Source organism: Chiloscyllium plagiosum, chromosome 40 (assembly GCF_004010195.1).
Source record: "Chiloscyllium plagiosum isolate BGI_BamShark_2017 chromosome 40, ASM401019v2, whole genome shotgun sequence".
Taxonomy (NCBI): Eukaryota; Metazoa; Chordata; class Chondrichthyes; order Orectolobiformes; family Hemiscylliidae; genus Chiloscyllium; species Chiloscyllium plagiosum.
Genome location: NC_057749.1, coordinates 11,971,833 through 11,992,939, shown reverse-complemented (window position 1 = coordinate 11,992,939; position 21,107 = coordinate 11,971,833). Strand labels below are relative to the sequence as shown.

At 42.0% G+C, this 21,107-nt stretch overlaps 1 protein-coding gene across 7 annotated transcripts in view; it reads left to right on the top strand.

Moving 5' to 3' along the window:
• LOC122542515 (transient receptor potential cation channel subfamily M member 1-like) overlaps positions 1–21,107 on the top strand; it is a 74,936-nt gene that overhangs the window by 12,843 nt on the left and 40,986 nt on the right. For 5 of the 7 annotated variants that reach the window (XM_043680332.1, XM_043680330.1, XM_043680331.1 and 2 more), the window contains 8 exons: positions 109–280; positions 1,664–1,838; positions 4,244–4,367; positions 6,156–6,228; positions 9,887–9,987; positions 12,190–12,339; positions 12,422–12,556; positions 12,677–12,727. In XM_043680332.1, coding sequence (XP_043536267.1) covers positions 109–280; positions 1,664–1,838; positions 4,244–4,367; positions 6,156–6,228; positions 9,887–9,987; positions 12,190–12,339; positions 12,422–12,556; positions 12,677–12,727 — 981 coding nt within the window. Of the gene's footprint in view, positions 1–108; positions 281–1,663; positions 1,839–4,243; positions 4,368–6,155; positions 6,229–9,886; positions 9,988–12,189; positions 12,340–12,421; positions 12,557–12,676; positions 12,728–19,318; positions 19,912–21,107 lie in introns of those variants that run through there. The other 2 variants (XM_043680335.1, XM_043680336.1) reach the window with 2 other exon arrangements.

Genomic DNA, 21,107 nt, shown 5'->3' with positions numbered 1-21,107 from the left:
CAACTGAAAGTAAAGGGGCAGAGGTCACTGAGGGTCAGGGGAAGGGGGGAGGTCACTGAGAGTTGGGGGAGGGGGACAGATCACTAATATTTTGCTTTTTTTTTCAAGGTTACCAAACCCTATCAAACAATGTCAAACCCTCTAAGTAAACTGACGGTGCTGAGCAACACACACACTCACTTCATCCTGGCTGATAATGGCAGCCTGGGCAAGTATGGAGCTGAGGTTAGGCTCCGGCGACAACTGGAGAAACATATTTCCCTGCAGAAAATCAACACACGTAAGGAAATTTTCAGCACAAGGTGTACCCGGCGTGTGCACTGCGAGTCAGCTCGTCGCTAACATTAGAAGAAGTTTGCCAAGTCCCTGTGGCCAGTGAGTTTCCCTTTCTCATCCTGTGCCTGGGAATATTCATAAGGCGAGGAGGACAAAGGATCACTCAATTGTCACCAGGTCACTTCTATACTTTTCAGTTTTATTGAGCTTTTGTGAGCGAGAGTTGATAAGACAAGCAATTGATCTGAAGTTTGGAGATTCTTTGATTGCTCATGATAATGTTTCTTTAGGGAATTTAGATCCACACAGTTTCTCTTTGGGAAAGGGAATGAATGTCAACTTTACAATGAGGATCAATGATCATTCTGAAAATTCAATACATTTTACCTTTTCTATAAGTTAATAGAACTATTCCCAGTTTGACAATTTCACTTTTCTAATCCCACCAACATAGCATTCCACCTCCACAACAAGTTAGATACAGTGTAAAGCTCCATCTACACTGTCTCCCATCAAACACTTCCAGGACAGGAACAGCACAGGATTAGATACAGAGTATAGCTCCCTGTACTCTTTTAAACAGAAAGTAAACTTGAAGTCCTGTGTACTCATTTAAACTGAAAGTAAAATGCATCGTTCCCATCAAACACTCTCTGGACAGGGATGACACAGGTTTAGTTACAACATAAAGCTTTTTCTGCTCTTTTAAACTGAAAGTAAAGCCCTCTTTATACTGCCTCTGTAAACAATCCCAGAACCAGGACAGCACACAGTTAAGTACAAAATAAAGCTCTCTCTACACTGTCCCCCATCAATCACTCCAAGCACAGGGACAGCATGGGTCGAGAGTGTGGTGCTAGAAAAGCACAGCCAGTCAGGCAACATCCGAGGAGCAGGAAAATCGATACTTCGAGCATAAGCTCTTTATCAGGAAGGGACAGCATGGGAAAGGTAAATGTAACACACTCTCTACTCTGTTCCCATCAAACACTCCCAGGACAGGGACAGCACATTCATTTAACTGTCTGTGAATATATGCCAAATCCAACTTCAGAAATTTTCCCATGACCACATGACTTATGTAGGTGGTCTGCTGCCTGAAATTAACTTTGGGATCTTCATTTTGTCCTGTAGACCCAGTCCTGTTGTGAACAACATCACTCTTGAGATCAAATTCCCTTATAGCAAATAGTTAGTAGAGACTTGCATGGTATTTGTCCTGGTTACATATGGAGCCTTGATTAAAGATTGTGGCACTCAGTCTGTGACCTCTCTCACTGCCAAGTCAGGATATTGTTATCTCTGAACTTATTGACTTGAATTTTTGCAAAGGTGGGACTGTGTGCTTTTGGTTTGAGTTTTCCTGACTTTTCTGTTTTGTGCCTAGGGCTTGGCCAGGGAGTACCAGTGGTGTGTTTGATCGTGGAAGGTGGTCCCAATGTGATATCGATTGTCCTGGAGAGTCTCCGTGAGGACCCTCCTGTCCCGGTGGTGGTCTGTGATGGTAGCGGAAGAGCTTCTGACATCCTGGCATTTGCGCACAAGTACTCAGCAGAAGGAGGGTACAACTTTAAATCACTTACAGCTTGACAGTATGCCCATAGCAACCCAGTACTATCCAACCCATAACTGTGTGAGACTGTGTGTCACCTGAACAACGCAAGGGTATGACAACATTTTAGCATCTGATGATCTTATAAAGCCCTTTACTTGTTCACACTTACATTGATCTATATTTTGATCTGAATTTGAGAAAAATATGAATTTGCAAGTCAGCATATGCCATTGCAGCATTGCTTCTCTCTTAGAGCAATTTGACCTCATTGAAAACTCTGCTGTCCCAGCCCTAGCTCACTCCACATTTGTTCACACATTACCCAGGTGCTTGCTGATTTGCACAGGCGCCCAGTCTGACAGCACTTCAATTTTCAAATCCCATTCCTTTTTAAATCACTAGTTCAACCCTCCCGATCTCTGCAACCTTATTCAGCGCCAAACCCTTCCCAACTCTGGAATCTCCTCCAGTCTCTATACTCCTCCCTATCTCTGTCACCTACTCCATCTCCTACACAGCCCTTCCTATCTGTACAAAGTTAAAAATCACACACCAGATTTTAATCTAACAGGTTTATTTGGAAGCACTAGCTATTGGAGCACTGGTCCTTCATCAGGTGGTTGTGGAGAATACTGCACAACTACCTGATGAAGGAGCAGCGCTCCAAAATAAACCTGTTGGACTATAACCTGGTGTTATGTGATTTTTAACTTTGTACACCCCAGTCCAACACCGGCCTCTCCAAATCATGACTCCCTATCTGTCACCTGCTTCATCCCCTACACAGCCCTCACTATCTCTGTCACCTCCTCCAGTATCTACACTCCTACCTACCTCTGTTACTTCTTCCAGCCCCTATACCTCCTTATCTCTATCACCTCCTCTAGCCTGATGACCTTCTGAGATGGCTGCACACTCCAAACCCGGTCCTCCTCTGGTAGTTCTGACCAGAGACCTTCAAGACCATCAATAATACCCTTACTGGCATAAAATTCACAACAGAGGAGGAAAACAACAAAAAACTGCCATTCCTAGATGTCACAGTAGAGTGAACAGTCAATGGGGAACTTCAAACCAGCGTCTACAGGAAAACAACACGTACAGACCAAATACTGAACGCCAGAAGCAATCATCCCAACATCCACAAATGAAGCTGCATTAGCACATTATTTCAATGAGCCACCACACACTGCAGCACAGAGGAACTATGAAGAGCAGAGAAAAATCACCTATACAGCGTATTCAAAAAGAACGGGTACTCAGTGAACACAATCCACCGATTCTCAGCAACAAACGCAAACAAGCAGACAAAATGCATCTAGAAACCCTAGCCACTCTCCCCTACATCAAAGACATCTCAGAAATGACTGCCAGACTACTCAGATCCCTTGGCATCATAGTAGCCCACTAAAACAGCAGCTAATGAACTTAAAAGACCCCATACAGACAACAAGCAAAACTAATGTCATTTGCAAAGTACCTTGCAAGAATTGTAACAAACGCTACATTGGACAAACAGGCAAAAAACTAGCCGCCAGGATACATGAACATCAACCAGCCACAAAAAGACATGACCCTCTCTCATTAGTATCCTTATATAAGATGAGGAAGGACACCACTGCAACTGGGACAACATATATACTCTAGGACAAGCTAAACAGAGACATCCACGAGAATTCCTTACAGCATGGCATTCCAACTAAAACTCTATCGACAAACACATCCACTTGGACCCCATTTACCACCTTTGGAGAAAAAGAATAGGAAATGACATCACCAACCCAAGGAAACCTAAATACATAAATAGAAAGCAGGTCACTAACATCAGTGCTTCACCGGACTCTCACTGATGATGTTACCTCATATGGTAATGAAAAGTCTGAAAGCGAACCTTCTAGCTCAGTGAGCAAACTTACATTCACCCCCCCTACCTCTGTCACGTCCTCCTGCCCCTACACCCCCTTCCTATCTCAGTAATCTCCTTCAGCTGCTATACCCCTCCCTATCTCTGTCACTGCCCCCAGCTCCAACACCCCTCCCTATCTCTATAATCTCTTTCAGTCTCTACACTCCTCCCTATCTCTGTCACTTTCTCCAGCCTGACGACCTTCGCAGGTTGCTGCACACTCCAAACCTGGTCCTCCACTAGTAGTTCTGATCTCAGGCCTGCCTAATCTCCTTGCCTCTGGGATTCCTGCTTTATCTCATCTCATTCCTTTAAGATGCTTCTTAAACCTAGCATGTTGGCAAGCTTCTAGTCACCTGTTTTCCTTTTTCCTCATGATACTCCATCAAATTGTGTTTGATAACACCCCTTGGGAGATATTACTTGTTAAAGGTGCTATGTAAATGAATGTTTTTGACTCACAAAGGAGTCACTCTCAGGTCTTTCATTTCCACTGCTCTGTGCAGAATAATCAGTGAGTCAGTGCGAGATCAGCTCATGGTTACCGTTCAGAAAACCTTCAACTACAATCGCCATCAGTCACAGCAACTCTTTGTCAGCATCATGGAGTGTATGAAGAAGAAAGCATTGGTGAGCATCAACATGGGCATAGAGAACACAATGAATTTCTTATTTGGTATATTTTACATTTGGCTTTCATTGTTTTTGATTTGTCATGGAAAGATTTGCCTGTTGAGTCCATCTTTAAACCCTGATCGATTGAGTCAATGTGTAAACACTGGGCTGTTGATGAAGTGTATAAATGCTGGGCAATTGAGTGAATGTGTAAATGCTGGTCTGGTGAGTTCATTTGGAATTCTGTCACAGTAAGTGTTTGAGACCAAAATATTGGATACAGTATATATGAAATCTTTAGAGCTAAGGGATCAAAGGGTATGGGATGAAACTGGGAACAGAATACTCCTTTGGATGATCAGCCACAGTCAGCAGATTCAAAAGGGCTAAATGGCATGCTCCTGGTAGAGAGAGGAGGAGAACTTCTTCAACATAGGCATCCTTGCAAGAGGATTTGCAAGAAGGTTAAAATCAACTAGGTGAAAGTGAGGACTGCAGATGCTGGAGATCAGAGTCAAGATTAGAGTGGTGCTGGAAAAGCACAACAGGTCAGGCAGCATCTGAGGAGCAGAAAGGGCTTTTGACTCTGATCTTGACTCTGATCTCCAGCATCTGCAGTCCTCACTTTCGCCTGGCATACTCCTGCTCCCACCTCCTATGTCTCTTGTCGTGAGGTATGCTGTGATCGACCAGCCTGCTGTTCATGACTGGGCTGAAGCTGAGTTAGGCAGACGGTAAGCAGATGGTCCCTATAAAAGCTTTTCGTGGGAGAATTTCAAAAATGGAAAGAAGGGTCACTAGCATTGTATTCTACTAGGTAGGCAACAACTCAGCAGCTGACCCTTCCTTCCATTAGTGATACACAAATCGTTCAATTTTTAGGTTTTTATTAATCCATTTAGCTTAACCATGGGTTTTGTTATCTCAGAAGTACAGTCAATTCTTCGATAACATGATGGTAGCATTCTTGTACAACCCCGCGTTATAGAAAAACTGTGCTTTAGAAACAGCGCTTAAAGTGTTGGCGATGTAATCGTATTACAGCCAACACGTTTTAAAAGTTTGCACTTTACAAATAGTGTCCCCGATTCGTCAATCAGGTTAGAATGAATTTGCGTTGAGGAAAAGTGTGTTATATCTGAATGGTCTGTAGGTCCTGTGGTGCAGAAGGTAGTGTTCCTGCTTCTGAGCCAGGAATTCCAGGTTTAAGTCCCACTCCGGGGCTTAATGAAGATGCATTCATAACTCAGACAAAAAGGTGGAGGAGCAACTTGTAAATCCTTCCAACATACATCAATGTTAGGCACCAGGAATGGAAGAGATTGCTAGTCAGACATGTTGGATGGAAAATAATTGGACCTTCTACTGTCATTATCGATACCTCCAGGCTACAACATGACGGAAGTGTCACCACATAGACGCCGGTCTTATGCGGGTCCAGTTAGCTCAGTGGCTGGATAGGTAAAAGGTCCCTCTATTCCTGATGAAGGGCTTTTGCCCGAAACGGCGATTTTCCTGCTCCTTGGATGCTGCCTGAGCTGCTGTGCTTTTCCAGCACCAGTCTAATCTAGACTCAGTGGCTGGGTAGGCCAGTGTGGATTAGAACAGCACACAGTTCAATCCCTAATGCAGCTGGTGTCGGCTTGGGAGCTCCTCTATGCCCTCCCTGTGATGAAGATCATGGCATTGTGGGTCAGACCTCCCTTCAGGGACAGAACCTGAAAAGAAAATGTTCATTGGTTTATCCCTGAATTTATTAAGTCTTCAACCTGTCACTCCAGTTTTGGCTTTTCTCTCCCACAGATCACAGTTTTTCGAATGGGTTCAGAAGGACAACAGGATATTGATCTTGCTATCTTAATGGCACTGCTAAAAGGTAAGACTATTTATTTAATTATTTTCTCATAGATGTGGAAATTACCAAAATTTGTTGCCCAATGTCTTTGAACTGACTTGGCCATTTCAGAGACAAGTGAAGAGTCAACCACATTTCTGCGGGTCTGGTGTTACGTAGGTCAGGGCAGATAAAAACAATAGATTTCCTTCCCTAAAGAAAAGTACCATTTCAGAAGGCATTGGTGAACTATTAGTAAATTTTTTGAACAGTTGATGGTTTCGTGGTCACTATGACTTAGACTAGATTTCAATTTCAGATTGCTTTGACTTTAAATTTATTTTCCATGATGGGATTCAAACCCATGTCCCCAGAGAATTTAAATGAACCCCTGGATACCTCGCCCAATGACAGTGCTCCCTATCCCACCAGCTTCTCATTGAGTTATAAAGATGTACAGCATGGAAACAGACCATTTGGTCCAATTCATCCATGCTGACCAGATATCCCAACCCAATCTCGTCCCATTTGCCAGCACTTGACTCATATCCCTCTAATCCTTCCTATTCATATACCCATCCAGATGCCTTTTAAAAGTTGTAATTATACCAGCCTCCACCACTTTCTCTGGCAGCTTATTCCATACATGCATGACCCTCTGCATGAAAAGGTTGCCCCTTAGGTCCCTTTTATATCTTTCCCCTCTCACCCTAAACTTATGCCCTTTAATTCTGGACTCCCCCACCCCAGGAAAAATACCTTGTCTATTTATCCTATCCATGCCCCTCATTATTTTATAAACCTCTATAAGGTCACCGCTCAGCCTCCAACACTCCAGGGAAAACAGCCCCAACCTATTCAGCCTCTTCCTATAGCTTACATCCTCCCACCCTGGCAACATCCTTACAAATCTTTTCTGAACCCTTTCAAGTTTCACAACATCCTTCCTGTAGGAGGGAGACCAGAATTGCACGCAATATTTCAAAGGTGGCCTAACCAATGTTCTGCATAGCCGCAACATGACCTCCCAACTCCTATACTCAATGCTCTGACCAATCAAGGAAAGCATACCAAACGCCTTCTTCACTATCCAATCTACATGCGACTCCACTTTCATGGAACTATGAACCTGCACTCCAAGGTTTCTTTGTTCAGCAACATTCCCCAGGATCTTACCATTCGGTGTATAAGTCCTGCTCTGATTTCCTCACATTTATCTAAATTAAGCTCCATCTGCCATTCCTTAGCACATTGGCCCATCTGATCAAGATCCTATTGTACTCTGAGGTAACCTTCTTTGCTCTCCACTACACCTCCAATTTTGGTGTCATCTGCAAACTTACTAACTATACCTCCTACGTTCACATCCAAATCGTTTATATAAATGACAAAAAACAGTGGATCCAGCACCAATCCTTGCGGCACATCACTGGTGTGCCTATGGCCTCCAGTCTGAAAAGCAACCCTCCACCACCACCCTCTTCCTTTTACCTTCGAGTCAGTTCTGTATCCAATTGGCTAGTTCTCCCTGTATTCCATGAAATCTAACCTTGCTAACCAGTCTACCATGGGGAACCTTGTTGAACGCCTTACTCTCATCTTCTGCTGAATTTCCTCCTGTTGTTATCTTCAACTGTGTTAAAATCGATGTAATCAGAATTGTTCTCATGCACCCTCCCCCCCAATCTCCAGATGAAATGCTTATTATATCCTAATAAATAAATAAATCCCAAAAGAGCTGGTTCAATTTTCTTTCATAGCCCATCTGTGTTTTTGGAATTTACTTGTAATTTACTCTTGTTTAATCCTCTCAGTGACTGGATTGTTTATCTTACCATCTTGCATTAAGTGCACTGGGAGCAATTGGTGAACATGGGAAAATCTGAGTTTTTAAGATACCAAGGGAAGTGAGATTTGTTTTATGGTATCGTAGAGACGAATAACCTTTAAAAAATAAATTTGAACCTTCAGGTAATAGCTGAAAAGGCAGCACAACAAGATTTCACATGGTCTTCAGGAATTATTGAGTTTCCACCTAAGATTTTACATTTTTAGATTTTAATCTAATTAAAAGGACTATTGACTAAAGGCTACTTTTGTAAGCAACTTTACAGTCTGAAATTGATCTCCATCTCCCAACCCATGTGCCCATTTTCTTTTTAACACAAAAACAACAAACTTCCCTCCCTTTAGGTAAAGTTTCTAGTCTCATTTTATGAGTTTTCCTTGTTTTTAATCCAAGCATGAGGTCTCAGTACATTCCTACATAGTGAACATTTTTTTGATGTTTTTGACATCGAGCTGCTTGCTCTCCTAATTTCTGGAAGACTAGGTGTGTGAGTTTCAGGAGTATCTTAGAAACGTTCTCCTCTCAAAGTTAAGTGCTATTGTAACAGGAATTACATGGGCTTTGTATCCAAATACTAAAACTGATCAAGTAAAATTTAGAACCCAAGTCTATCTTGGAATTCAAAATAAAAAAAAACCTGCAAATGCTAGAAATCAGAAACAAAAGTGTTCTGAAGATTAGGTTAGATTTGAGTTATTATTGTCACGTGTAGTGAGATACAATGAAAAGTATTGAAAGCATGAAAAGAAGGGTCACTGGATCTTGAAACATTAACTCTATTTTCTCTACACAATCTGTTGCCAGACCTGCTGAATTTTTCCAGCAATTTCTGTTTTGTTTCTATTTTAGAACTTACATGGACAATGAAGAAGAGATCTTTTTTCCATATTCTCAACTCCTTCCTGGGGCTTTGGAAACTAATGGTTTGACCAGCACCAATACTGGGTTTTCCCCAGGTGTACACCATGCACCTTGTTCCCAGCAGAACAGTCTGGGCCTCCATTTAATCTTTATCAGTGTGTCATCCAAACATCCTATCAGTCAGACTTCAGAACAGGTCAAACAACCTCTTTTACTTTACCCTAAGTTTAAAGATAAACATCACACAACATCAGGTTATGGTCCAACAGGTTTATTTGGAAGTACAAGCTTTCAGAATGCCGCTCCTTTGTCAGGTAGCTAGTGAGGCAGGATCATAGACACAGAATTTATAGTAAAAGATCAAAGTTTCATACAACTGATGTGATGTATTGAACAAACCTAGATTGCTGTTAAGACTTTAATCACTTAGAATGGGATTGCAGATTTTAATTCATTAATATGTAAATCCCAGAACTTCTTTCAAGTCACATTCCCGAGATAACTTAACATTTAAGTTTAAAGTTTAAACTTTAGTTATCTCGGGAATGTGACTTGAAAGAAGTTCTGGGATTTACACATTAATGAATTGAAACCTGCAACCCATTCTAAGTGATTACAGATTTAACACCAATCTCGGTTTGTTCAATACTTCGCATCAGTTGTATGACACTCTGACCTTTTACTATAAATTCTGAGTCCTATGATCCTGCCGCACTAGCTACCTGATGAAGGAGCAGTGCTCTGAAAGCTTGTACTGCTAAATAAACCTGTTGGACAATAACCTGATGTTGTGATTTTTAACTTGTCCACCTCTCCACTATAAGTTTAAAGACACAGCCCCAAAAAATAATCATCTCATAAATATCATACTTGTAACCACAGTTATGAACTCGAATCATTTGTTATCAGATTGTGATTACTGAACTAACAACAGATTACCCTGCCAGGCTTTCCTATTCTGATTCATGCCTTGTTTTTCTTCCATTCCAGGTACAAATGCGTCAGCCCCAGACCAACTGAGTCTAGCAATGGCCTGGAATAGGGTGGATATTGCCCGCAATCAAATTTTTGTCTTTGGGAATCATTGGCCGGTACAATTCCTTTGATTTGTATTTCTGATACGGATTTTGGGGCTTTCGTGGCATTGACAGATTCACATAGCTATCTGAGAAAACTATGCAGTTCTGTGGAATGTAAGGAATGTAGCCACAGCTGTGTGATAATCTGGCTATATCCTGGAACGGGACAGGACAGGTGTTGGATGGGATGTGTATGTGGGATTTCTGATAGAACTTTTGATGCAGGAAGAGTAAAATATAAAAATATAGTTGCTAAGTTTATCTTTGTCCCCTTTTTTGAACAAGGATGTAACAGTTCACAATTATTCAGTTGTCTGGCACCAGCCTTGAGTCTAAGACTGAAAAATTAGTATAAATACCTCTTCTATTGTAGACAAACAAGGAGATAATGGATAGCAGGACAGGACAGCTTTTAGCACAGTGAACCCATTTTCTCATATTTAGCTCTTACTATCTCTTATTAAGTTTTCTTTCTGTCCTAGCTTGGTCTTCAATATCTTCTTGTTTACCTGCCCCTTCCATATCTCTCTCTCTCTCCTGGCTCCATCTCCTCCTATCTGTTCAACTTTTCCTCTGCCTACCCCACTTCAGTTTCAGCGTAAGTACTGGCTTTTCCTAATGACCAATAGTTCTGAAGTCACCGGACTCGAAATCTTGACCCTGCTTTCTTCCCACAGATGCTGTCAGACCTGCTGAATTTTCTCCAGTGATTTCTGTTTTTGTTTAACTCCAGTTTATTTGGTTTGGATCCATTTTTACCCCCAGTGAAATTGGCTTTCCTCCCAGCTAATTATTCTTACTCTGTTTTTGTTTTGTCCTTTTTTTATATTCAATCTAAACCTTGTGATAGAAGATCACTGTTCCCTAAATACTCCTTGACTGACACTTAATCCACTTAGCCTTCCTTGTTCCCAAGAACCAGTGTAGCAGTGCTTCCTTTTCTGTCAGACTTGATACATATTGCCTCGGTACAGAATTCTTCTGAAACACTCTGGGAATTGTTGCCACTCTCTTCCGTTTACACTACCACTATCCCAATCTATATTTGGATAATTAAACCCCCCCCCCCCCCTCCATTATGACTGTTTTATCATTTAATTTTTGCAACTTTGTATAATTTCCTTACAAATTTGTTCCTCTTTTTCCTTCCACCGGGCCATTAGATGTTGGAGCAGATGTAGGCTATTCAACCCATCATGTCTGCTCTACTGTTCACTGAGATCATTGCTGATCTGATAATTCTCAGCTCCACTTTCCTGCTTTTTCTCTGTAACTCTTGAATCCCTTACTGATTAAAATCCATCTGTCCCAGCCTTAAATAGACTTAACAATCCTGTTCCTACAGCCCTTTGCAGTAAAGAGTTTCACAGATTCATTACCCTCTTAGAGAACATTCTTCCACATAGCTTTCTTAAACGTATGACCCTTTATTCTGAGATGATGGCGATTGGTCTTAAACTCTCTCAAAAGGGGAAACAATCTCTCCACATCTATCCTGTAAGAATCTTGCATGTTTCAATAAAGTTTCCTCTTCTTCTTTAATCCATTGAGTACAGGCACAATTTTCTCAACGTTTTTAAGATAGTTCCTCTATGTCTGGTCTCAGTCTAGTGAACCTTCTCTGAACTGCCTCCAATGTCAATATATCTTGCTTTAGATAACGGGCTCAAGTAGGGCAGCGCTGTTAGGACAGTTCCGTGGGGTAAACAAGGTGGGGAATCAAGGTGTGGGTGGGTGAGGGTATTGGTGACTGAAGGGGCTGCTGTTCAGTGCATTCAGGGGACAGAGAATAGTGCAGTGGAGGTATCAGTGGAACTGCAGGGAGGGGTTAGGATGAGGGTCACATTGGCAGTGGTCAACCTAGATGTTACTTCCAGGAGAGGAAACAGGGGAATTAGGTGGAATATAGACTCATTTTACTGGTCAGGCCTTAGCAGACATTGCAGAACTCTGGGTTTTAATTGGTGGAGAGTTAGGGCAAAGGTGTAGTGTCTGGTGACCCTTGGTGTCTGGATTTGACCTTGTGCTTACTGCTGACTCCTTTTAAAAACCTGACTGGGGATGAGTCCAATGTTTGAATAATTTATTTTTTCTAATTCTATGAGGTAACAACTGGCTGGGTTTGATGGATTGACATGAAGTGCTGGTTAAATCCTGTAGTGTGTAAACTGTCTCTGGTTCACAGCCAACATCCCTGTCTTGTTCTGTTTTCAGCCAATGGGCAGCAGGTCTGGATCCGCCCCTCAGGAAGTGAAAAAATCTGTAAAACAGCGGCCAACTAAAGTAAAGGGAAAAGGGAAGAGGAAAGGAAAGGATGAAGTGAAAGAGGAGAGTGACCCACGGAAGTTGGAGCTGCTGAACTGGGTGAGAATCCAGCTGTTGTAGCATTCCTGCCTCACAGCTGTTGATATGACCATGTACTGACTGCTCTGTGCTGGTACTGCAGGTGAACTCTCTGGAACAGGCCATGATCGATGCACTGGTTCTGGACCGTGTTGACTTTGTGAAGCTGTTGATTGAAAATGGAGTAAATATCCACAATTTCCTGACCATCCCTCGATTAGAGGAGCTTTACAACACGGTGAGTCAGCATCATCCCTCAACAGAGATTGGCTGAGTAAGATGGTTGGACTGAGGTGGGGGAGGGTGCTGGGGTAACCACTGAAACAGGACTAAGTAACGACTTCATGTTTTTTTCCAGAGGCTGGGCCCTCCCAACACTCTGCACTACCTGGTCAGAGATGTCAAAAAGGTAAGAACAGCTGCAATTCACACTGGACACCTCTAATTATGTGACAGATTTCTCTCAACATGAACAGACACCATGAATTAAATATCAGTGACCAGGAGAGGGATCAGTGGGTCAGAGTAAAACAGTGTCAGGAGTCAAACTGAGAAGAACTTGGTGAATTGACTTTCAAGATCTATTATCAGTATACTGAGACGAACATCAACTGCGCCTGGAGGACCATCACCTCTGTGAAAGATGTTCTTTGGTCCGCCCAAATCCCCTTGGTCTTCCAGAGCAAGGAGTTAGCCTTGACCTAGTGTTGCAGACTGGCGCATTCTAAGGTCCAGGATTATTTACTGAGGGATGCACGAAAGCTTGGGGCAGCTGCCACCAAGGCGCAGTGGGGAAAGACCATATAAGGTCTTTCTGCCAAAGTACAATGGGGACCAGTTCAGTTATTGGACTTTTTGGTGGTTCCAATATGTGTAAATAGTATCTTGCATAATTAAGAAATGCCTTCAGGTTTGTTAGAGCTGTCAAAAGCCAAACTTCAATGTTTGTTTAGTTCTCCATATACAAAAACTACACAAAACTGAACTGCTATTGTAACTAATCTTTTATAGAAAGACTTTTTATGAATAAGGTATATTTTTGAAATAAAAAAAAGCAAAAGACATTTAAACAACGTGGGATTGAGAAGATCAGATACACATCTGGAGAGATAATTAATTGTTGGAGAAACTGTCCGAGGAGTCACTGAGTGAGGATTTGGAGAAGTGGGTGTTGTAGTGTGTGGACAGGAGTGCAGTTGGGGAAGGGACAGTTCCTTGGAGTAGACAAGGTGGGGGTGGGCAAGGGGTATTGGTGAGGGAAGGGGCTGTTGTTTGGTGTATTGAGGGACAGAGAATAGTTTAAGGGAGGTGTCAGTGGAACTGCAGGGAGGGGTTCGTTAAGGGTCACATTGGCAGTGGTCAACTTAGCTGTTACTTTTAGGAGAGGAAATGGGAGAATCTATTTTATTGGTCAGTTCCCAGCAGACATTGCACAGAACACTAGCTTGTAATTGGTGGAGAGTTAGTGCAAAGATGAAGTATCTGGATTTGATCTTGTGTTTACTGCCATTTCCTGATTGACTGATTTATTGTCACCTGTACCTGAGTACAGTGAAAAACTTTGTTCACCCAGACTGTATGCTTTCTATGGTGTATCTATAAAAATTATGGACATGCCAAATTTCCTGTGCTGCCTAAGGAAGAAGAACTGTGACTGGGGATTAGTGTTGCTTATCTTCCAGAAGACTGGAGGATAGCAAATGTTGTTCACTTGTTCAAGAAGGGGAGTAGAGACCACCCTGGTAATTATAGGCCAGTGAGCATTACTTTGGTTGTGGGTAAAGTGTTGGAAAAGGTTATAACAGAGAGGATTTATAATAATCCAGAAAGGAATAATTTAATTAGGGATAGTCAGGATAGGTCATGCCTCACAAACCTTATTGAGTTCTTTGAGAGGGTGACCAAACAGGTGGATGAGGGTAAAGCAGTTGATATGGTGCATATGGATTTCAGTAAGACGTTTGATAAGGTTCCCTATGGTAAGCTACTGCCAAAAATACGGAGGCATGAGATCGAGGGTGATTTAGCAGTTTGGATCAGAAATTGGCTAGCTGAAAGAAGACAGGGTGGTGGTTGATGGAAAATGTTCATCCTGGAGTTCAGTTACTAGTGGTGTACCACAAGGATCTGCTTTGGGGCCAATGCTATTTGTCACTTTTAAAAATAACCAGAATGAGGGCGTAGAAGAATGTGTTAGTAAATTTTCAGATGAAATTAAGGTCAGTGGAGTTGTGCATAGTGCCGAAAGATTTTGCAGGTTACAGAGGGACAGAGGTAAGGTGCAGAGCTGGGCTGAGAGGTGGACAAGTGTGAGGTGATTCACTTTGGAAGGAGCAACAGCAATAAAGAGTATTGGGCTAATGGTAAGATTCTTGGTAGCGTAGATGAACAGAGAGATCTCTGTGTCCAAGTGCATAGATCCCTGAAAGTTGTCACCCAGGTTGATAGGGTTGTTAAGAAGGCATACGGTGTGTTAGCTTTTATTGATAGAGGGATCGAGTTTCAGAACCAAGAGGTCATGCTGCAGCTCTGGTGTGGCCACTCTTGGAGTATTGCGTACAGTGGTCACCGCATTATAGGAATGTGGAAGCTTTGGAAAGGGTTCAGAGGAGATTTACTAGGATGTTGCCTGGTATGGAGGGAAGGTCTTATGAGGAAAGGCTGAGGGACTTGAGGCTGTTTTTGTTAGAGAGAAGAAGGTTGAGAGGTGCCTTAATAGAGACATACAAGATAATCAGAGGGTTCAATAGGGTTGGCAGTGTGAGCCTTTTTCCTCGGATGGTGATGGCCAGTACGAGGGGACATAGCTTTAAATTGAGGGGTGATAGATATAGGACAGATGCCAGAGGTAGTTTCTTTATTCAGAGAGTAGTAGGGAACACCCTGCCTGCAAAAGGAGTAGACTTGCCAAGTTTTAAAAAAAAAAAATTTTAATAGGTATTTTTATTGAAAAAATAAGGACATTTTTAACCTTCTTTTTACAAAATTACAAAGTAATACAAACAAGTATAAACACTAATATACAATTAAATATATATATATATATATATAAAGAAATCAATAATAACCAAAACACACAAAAAAATGGAAAAAACCCCCAACTAATCTATCCTACAAACAACCAAAACATAAAGTAGGATATTCTACATTACTAGCGAAAAATAACAGGATAATTAAATAATTAAGTACTTACTCAAAATGAATTAACATCAAGTCATAATAAAACCCGTATTTATACAGGATTCCTCCTCAGAGGGCCCCCGGACCAGCCAGAGCCACTACCACAGCCAGACAAAAGCCCTTGACAATATGGCTGAAATATCTGTATTGATATAGTTCAGAAAGGGCTGCCATATTTTATAGAATAATTCAGTTTTTTGGTGGACCATATTTGTGAGGAAGTCAAGGTGGATATGTTCCATGATTAACCTGTGCCACTTCGAAAGTCCTGGAGGGCCCTCAGCTATCCAATTCACTAAGATATTTTTCCTTGCACAAAAAGAGAGAATGGAAAATAGTTTCCTCCCATGCACATCCAGGAAGGGCAAATATGAAAAGCCAGGAGAAGAGACACTGGATCCAATCTAATCACCGTTCCCAAGATTTCTGTCAGAGCATTTGCTACTCTGTCTTAGTATCTACAGATCTTGTGACGTGTCCATAAACAATGCGTCAGAGTGCCCACTTCTATTTTGCATTGAGGACACATTGGGGATGTACCTACCCTAAATTTTGCCAGTCGTTCAGGTGCTATATGAGCCCTATGTAGTATCTTTAATTGAATAGCTTGGCTTCTATTGCAAATAGAGATCTTTCTGGCATTTTCCCAAATATCCTCCCACATTTCTAGAGGGATTTCAAACCCCAATTCCTGTCTTTCGATATCTCATTATATAATGAGTGATAAAGAATACTGACCGAGGGTGGACCCATTGGCCACAGCATTCTTCTCTCCCTATCCAATTTGGAAGGACTGTCTAATAACGTGGTCTTCTTCTGTATATAATCTCGTATTTGGAAATACCGAAAAAGGTCTCCATTAGGCAGTTCAACTAGTGCAATTGCTCAAAAGACATCATAACCTCCCCATCAAACAGGTTCCCTAAGCAAGAGATACCTCTGGACCTCCAGATTTTAAATGCAGCATCTGTCAGCCCTGGCTGAAAACCAGATGCTCCCACTATAGGAGTATAAGGAGAGGTTTTTTTGTAGGTTATCCTCATCTTGTCGCATTATCCTCCAGGCTTTAATTGTATTTAGTACAATAGGGTTTTTGCAATGGTCCATAATAGCTCTCATCTTATCTAAAAATAAAAGATTGATGAGGGGAAGTCTCAATGTCTAACCAAATTGATTGCGGGTCACAAGAGACCCAGTCAGCTACATAGCATAATAAAGAACTCAACTGATACCTCCTAAAGTCTGGAAAATCCAGTCCTCCCCTTGCTTGTGGAAGCTGCAGCATTTCTAATTTGATAAGGAGCCGTCTACGATTCCAAATAAAGGAACCAAGCCAGCCGTGTAGTTTACGCAGTGCCAGTCTCGGTAACATCAGAGAAAGCATTCTCATAGGATATAGGAGATGAGGCAGAATATTCAGTTTAACTAGAGCTACTCTGCTTAACCAGGATATTAGGAGATCTCCCCAGCGTTGAAGGTCCTGCCTTATTTTCTCTATAGGTGTACAAAATTGCCGTTATACAGCTGACCAAATACTGGGGTGATAAAAATGCCTAAGTATAGAAAACCCTCCAGTGACCACTGAAAGGGAAAGCAAGATCCGTCTGATAAATTGGATACACTAGCGAGACCCCCCAACAGCATGGTCTCCGATTTCGTTAAATTGATTTTATAGCCTGAGAACATACTAAATAGATTAATCACTTGAATTAAGCAGGGCATGGATATCAAAGGATTACTTAAGAAAAGGAGGACATCATCTGCATGGAGAGTGATTTTATGTTTACCCGAACCAACCCTTGGAGCCACCATGTTAGAGTCAGTTCGTATAGCTTCTGCTAGTCGTTCGATTATTAGTGTGAATAATAAAGGTGTGAGAGGACATCCCTGACGACAGCCCCTACCCACACTGAAGCTATCTGAACCCAAACCATTGGTAATCACGGCTGCTTTAGGGTCATTGTATAATATTGAGACCCATTTAGAAAATACCTCTCTGACACCGAACCTTTCCAGTGTGTAATAAAGATATGACCATTCTACCCAATCAAATGCCTTCTCTGCATCCAAGGAGACAACTAACCCCAGTATTCGTCCCTGTTGACAGGCTTGTATCGTAATTAAGACCCTTCTAATATTGTTAGTTGATCTACAGCCCTTGATAAACCCAGTCTGGTCCTCTTTTATGATATATAGTAAGACCCTCTCAAATCTTAATGCTAATGTTTTAGAAAGGATTTTAAATCTACATTTAGCAAGGATATTGGTCGATATGATGAGCAATCTTCTGGGCCCTTTCCTTTTTTTAAGAGTGAGAGAAATATTTGCTTCTCTCAACGAAGGCGGGAGGCAGCCCTGACTATGTGAGTAATTATACATGTCTATAAGTGGACCAGCCAGTTCCCCTATAAAATCTTCATAAAATTCAACCTGGAATCCGTCTTGTCCAGGTACTTTGCCACTCTGAAGCTGTCTAATTGCGTTGAGTACTTCCTGGGTTTTTGGGGGGGGCATTCAGGATTGACACCCGCTCCGAGGTTAAATCCGGAAAGGCCAAGTTTTTAAAGAAGGACTCCATCTTCTGAGTTCTATCCCCATAGTCCTGCGATTTATTCAATTCAAAATAGAACTTTCTAAAGGCTGTATTGATCCTATTACGATCACAAGTCAGAGTACCAGCACTTTCCCGAATGGACATGATAGCTTGAGGAGCCTTTTTGTACCTAGTGAGATATGCTAGGTATCTGCCAGACTTGTCACCATATTCATATAGTCTTTGCTTTGCAAATAATATTTCCCTCTTTGCTGTTTGGGTAAGTGGAATGTTCAAGACTGTCTTAAGGGCTGTGATCCTTTGTAGCTTAGTAATGGAGGACCTATCAACATACGTTGTCTCAGCTGCCTTCAAGCGAGCCTCGAGCAGGTGCTGTTGTTCTCCCTTTTGTCTTTTCTGGGTCACAGAATATGAGATGATCAAACCTCGTGCATAAGCCTTAATGGTCTCCCACATTGTCGACAGGTTACTGGCCGTGCCTGAATTAATTTCCAAAGAGGTTTTGAATTCCTGAAAAAAATATTTTATAAATTTGCTATCCACATGCCAATGTCGGGGTCTGTCCCATTGTCCCTAGTCTTAACTTCCATATATACTGCGGCATGATCAGGGATTGCTATATTACCTATTTTGCAGGACAATATGGAATTCAAAAGGGTCGAGGGAGCAAAAAACATATCAATTATAGTATGGACTTGTGTGGATTACAATAGAAAATAAAGTCTCTGCCCTGGGAGTGAAGGCACCTCCACACATCTACTTGCCATAGCTCCTTATTCAGATCCCCAAATTGTCGAGATCTAAGAGATATACTCATAGTGCTCTTGGGTATCCTATCTGTCTCTGAGTCCATAATACAGTTAAAATCTCCTCCTATAATTGTATAGTGTGCCCCAAAAGCCATCAACTTGGAGAACGCTTCCGTTACAAATTTGAAGGGTTTTGCTGGGGGGGCAATAAAGATTCAAATTCCCATACACCTCTCCATTTATTAGGGCTTTAATTAGTATATACCGTCCAGATTCATCTTTTATCTGACTTAAGATTTTGAAAGGAAGATTCTTATGAATGAGAATGACTACTCCCCTATTTTTTGAACAAAAAGATGAGAAAAAGGCCTGGTCAAATCCACCCTGTTGTAATTTTAAGTGCTCTTTGTCAAGTAGATGCATCTCCTGTAAGAAAGCTATCTCAACCCTTTCTTTTTTAAGGTTTGATAATATCTTCTTCCTTTTGATTGGTGAATTACTCCCCTTCATATTCCAGGTGTACCGCCTTAGCAAATGGCTAGCCATGATCGTCCAGGCAAGCCCGAGACCCCTCCAGGAGGAAGAAACCTACCCAAAACACCTTGAATAAAGACCATGGAAAATTCACAAAAGCAAACATTCTTTAAGACATTTACACTGACACAATTAAAAACTATTCCTAAGTAAAGAAAACAATACAAAACACATTTGAAAGGAGATTTTCCCCCTTGCTCCCAGGGGTCATAACTACCTGTCAGTAACCCCACTGTAACCTCTCCTAACTAGTGCCCCGCCCTCGGCCCAGGCATTATAAAATAGAGTAGACAAATTTGAGTGTTCTATAAAACCAAAGTTGAAAGTGAGTGACCTACCTCCCCCCACCCCCAAACCAACACCCACACCTAGGTGCATTTAGCAAGCATAATACAAAATATAAATATATAAAACTACAAAGTTACAATCCCAGCAATTATTAGAAAACTAAGTAAGATGACAGAAGAAAAGAACCTCGCTCAAAAAAAGAGGTAGGACAAAACAACAAACCCCCCTCCCATACAAATCAAATAAGCCGCATGGCCTATATAAAAAAATAACAGTGTGAATAGCAAATAACCCCCCCCTCCCTGCCCCCCCCCCCCCGGAGAAGGTAATGAACAAAAACAGATGGAGAAGGCAAAAAGGGTAAACGGGGTGGGGGGGGGGAATAAAATCATTATCCATAGAGTTTAAGTCTCACAGTCTATTTAAGAGAGTCAAAGAATTCTTTAGCCTTCTCTGGTGATCCAAAGTTAGGGTCATAGAGATGTACAGCATGGAAACAGACCCTTCGGTCCAACCCGTCCATGCCGACCAGATATCCCAACCCAATCTAGTACCACCTGCCAGCACCCGGCCCATATTCCTCCAAACCCTCCTATTCACACACCCATCCAAATGCCTCTTACCTTCCTCCACCACATCTTCATTCCATACACGTACCACCCTCTGCGTGAAAACATTGCCCCTTAGGTCTCTTTTATATCTTTCCCCTCTCACCGTAAACCTATGCCCTCTAGTTCTGGACTCCCCGACTCCAGGGAAAAGACTTTGTCTATTTATCCTATCCATGCCCCTCATAATTTTGTAAACCTCTATTAAGGTCACCCCTCAGTCTCCGACGCTCCAGGGAAAACAGCCCCAGCTGTTCAGCCACTCCTTGTAGCTCAGATCCTCCAACCCTGGCAACATCCTTGTAAATCTTTTCTGAACCCTTTCAAGTTTCACAACATCTTTCCAATCGGAAGGAGACCAGAATTGCATGCAATATTCCAACAGTGGCTTAACCAATGTTCTGTACAGCCGCAACATGACCTCCCAACTCCTGTACTCAATACTCTGACCAATAAAGGAAAGCATACCAAATGCCTTCTTCATTATCCTATCTACCTGCGACTCCACTTTCAAGGAGCTATGAACCTGCATCGAAGGTCTCTTTGTTCAGCATCCCTAGGATCTTACCGTTAAGTGTATAAGTCCTGCTACAATTTGCTTTCCCAAAATGCAGCACCTCACATTTATCTGAATTAAACTCCATCTGCCACTTCTCAGCCATTGGCCCATCTGGTCCAGATGCTGTTGTAATCTGAGGTAACTCTCTTCGCTGTCCACTACACCTCCAATTTTGGTGTCATCTGCAAACTTACTAACTGTACCTCTTATGCTCGCATCCAAATCATTTATGTAAATGACAAAAATTGGAGGGCCCAGCACCGATCGTTGTGGCACTCCACTGGTCACAGGCCTCCAGTCTGAAAAACAACCCTCCA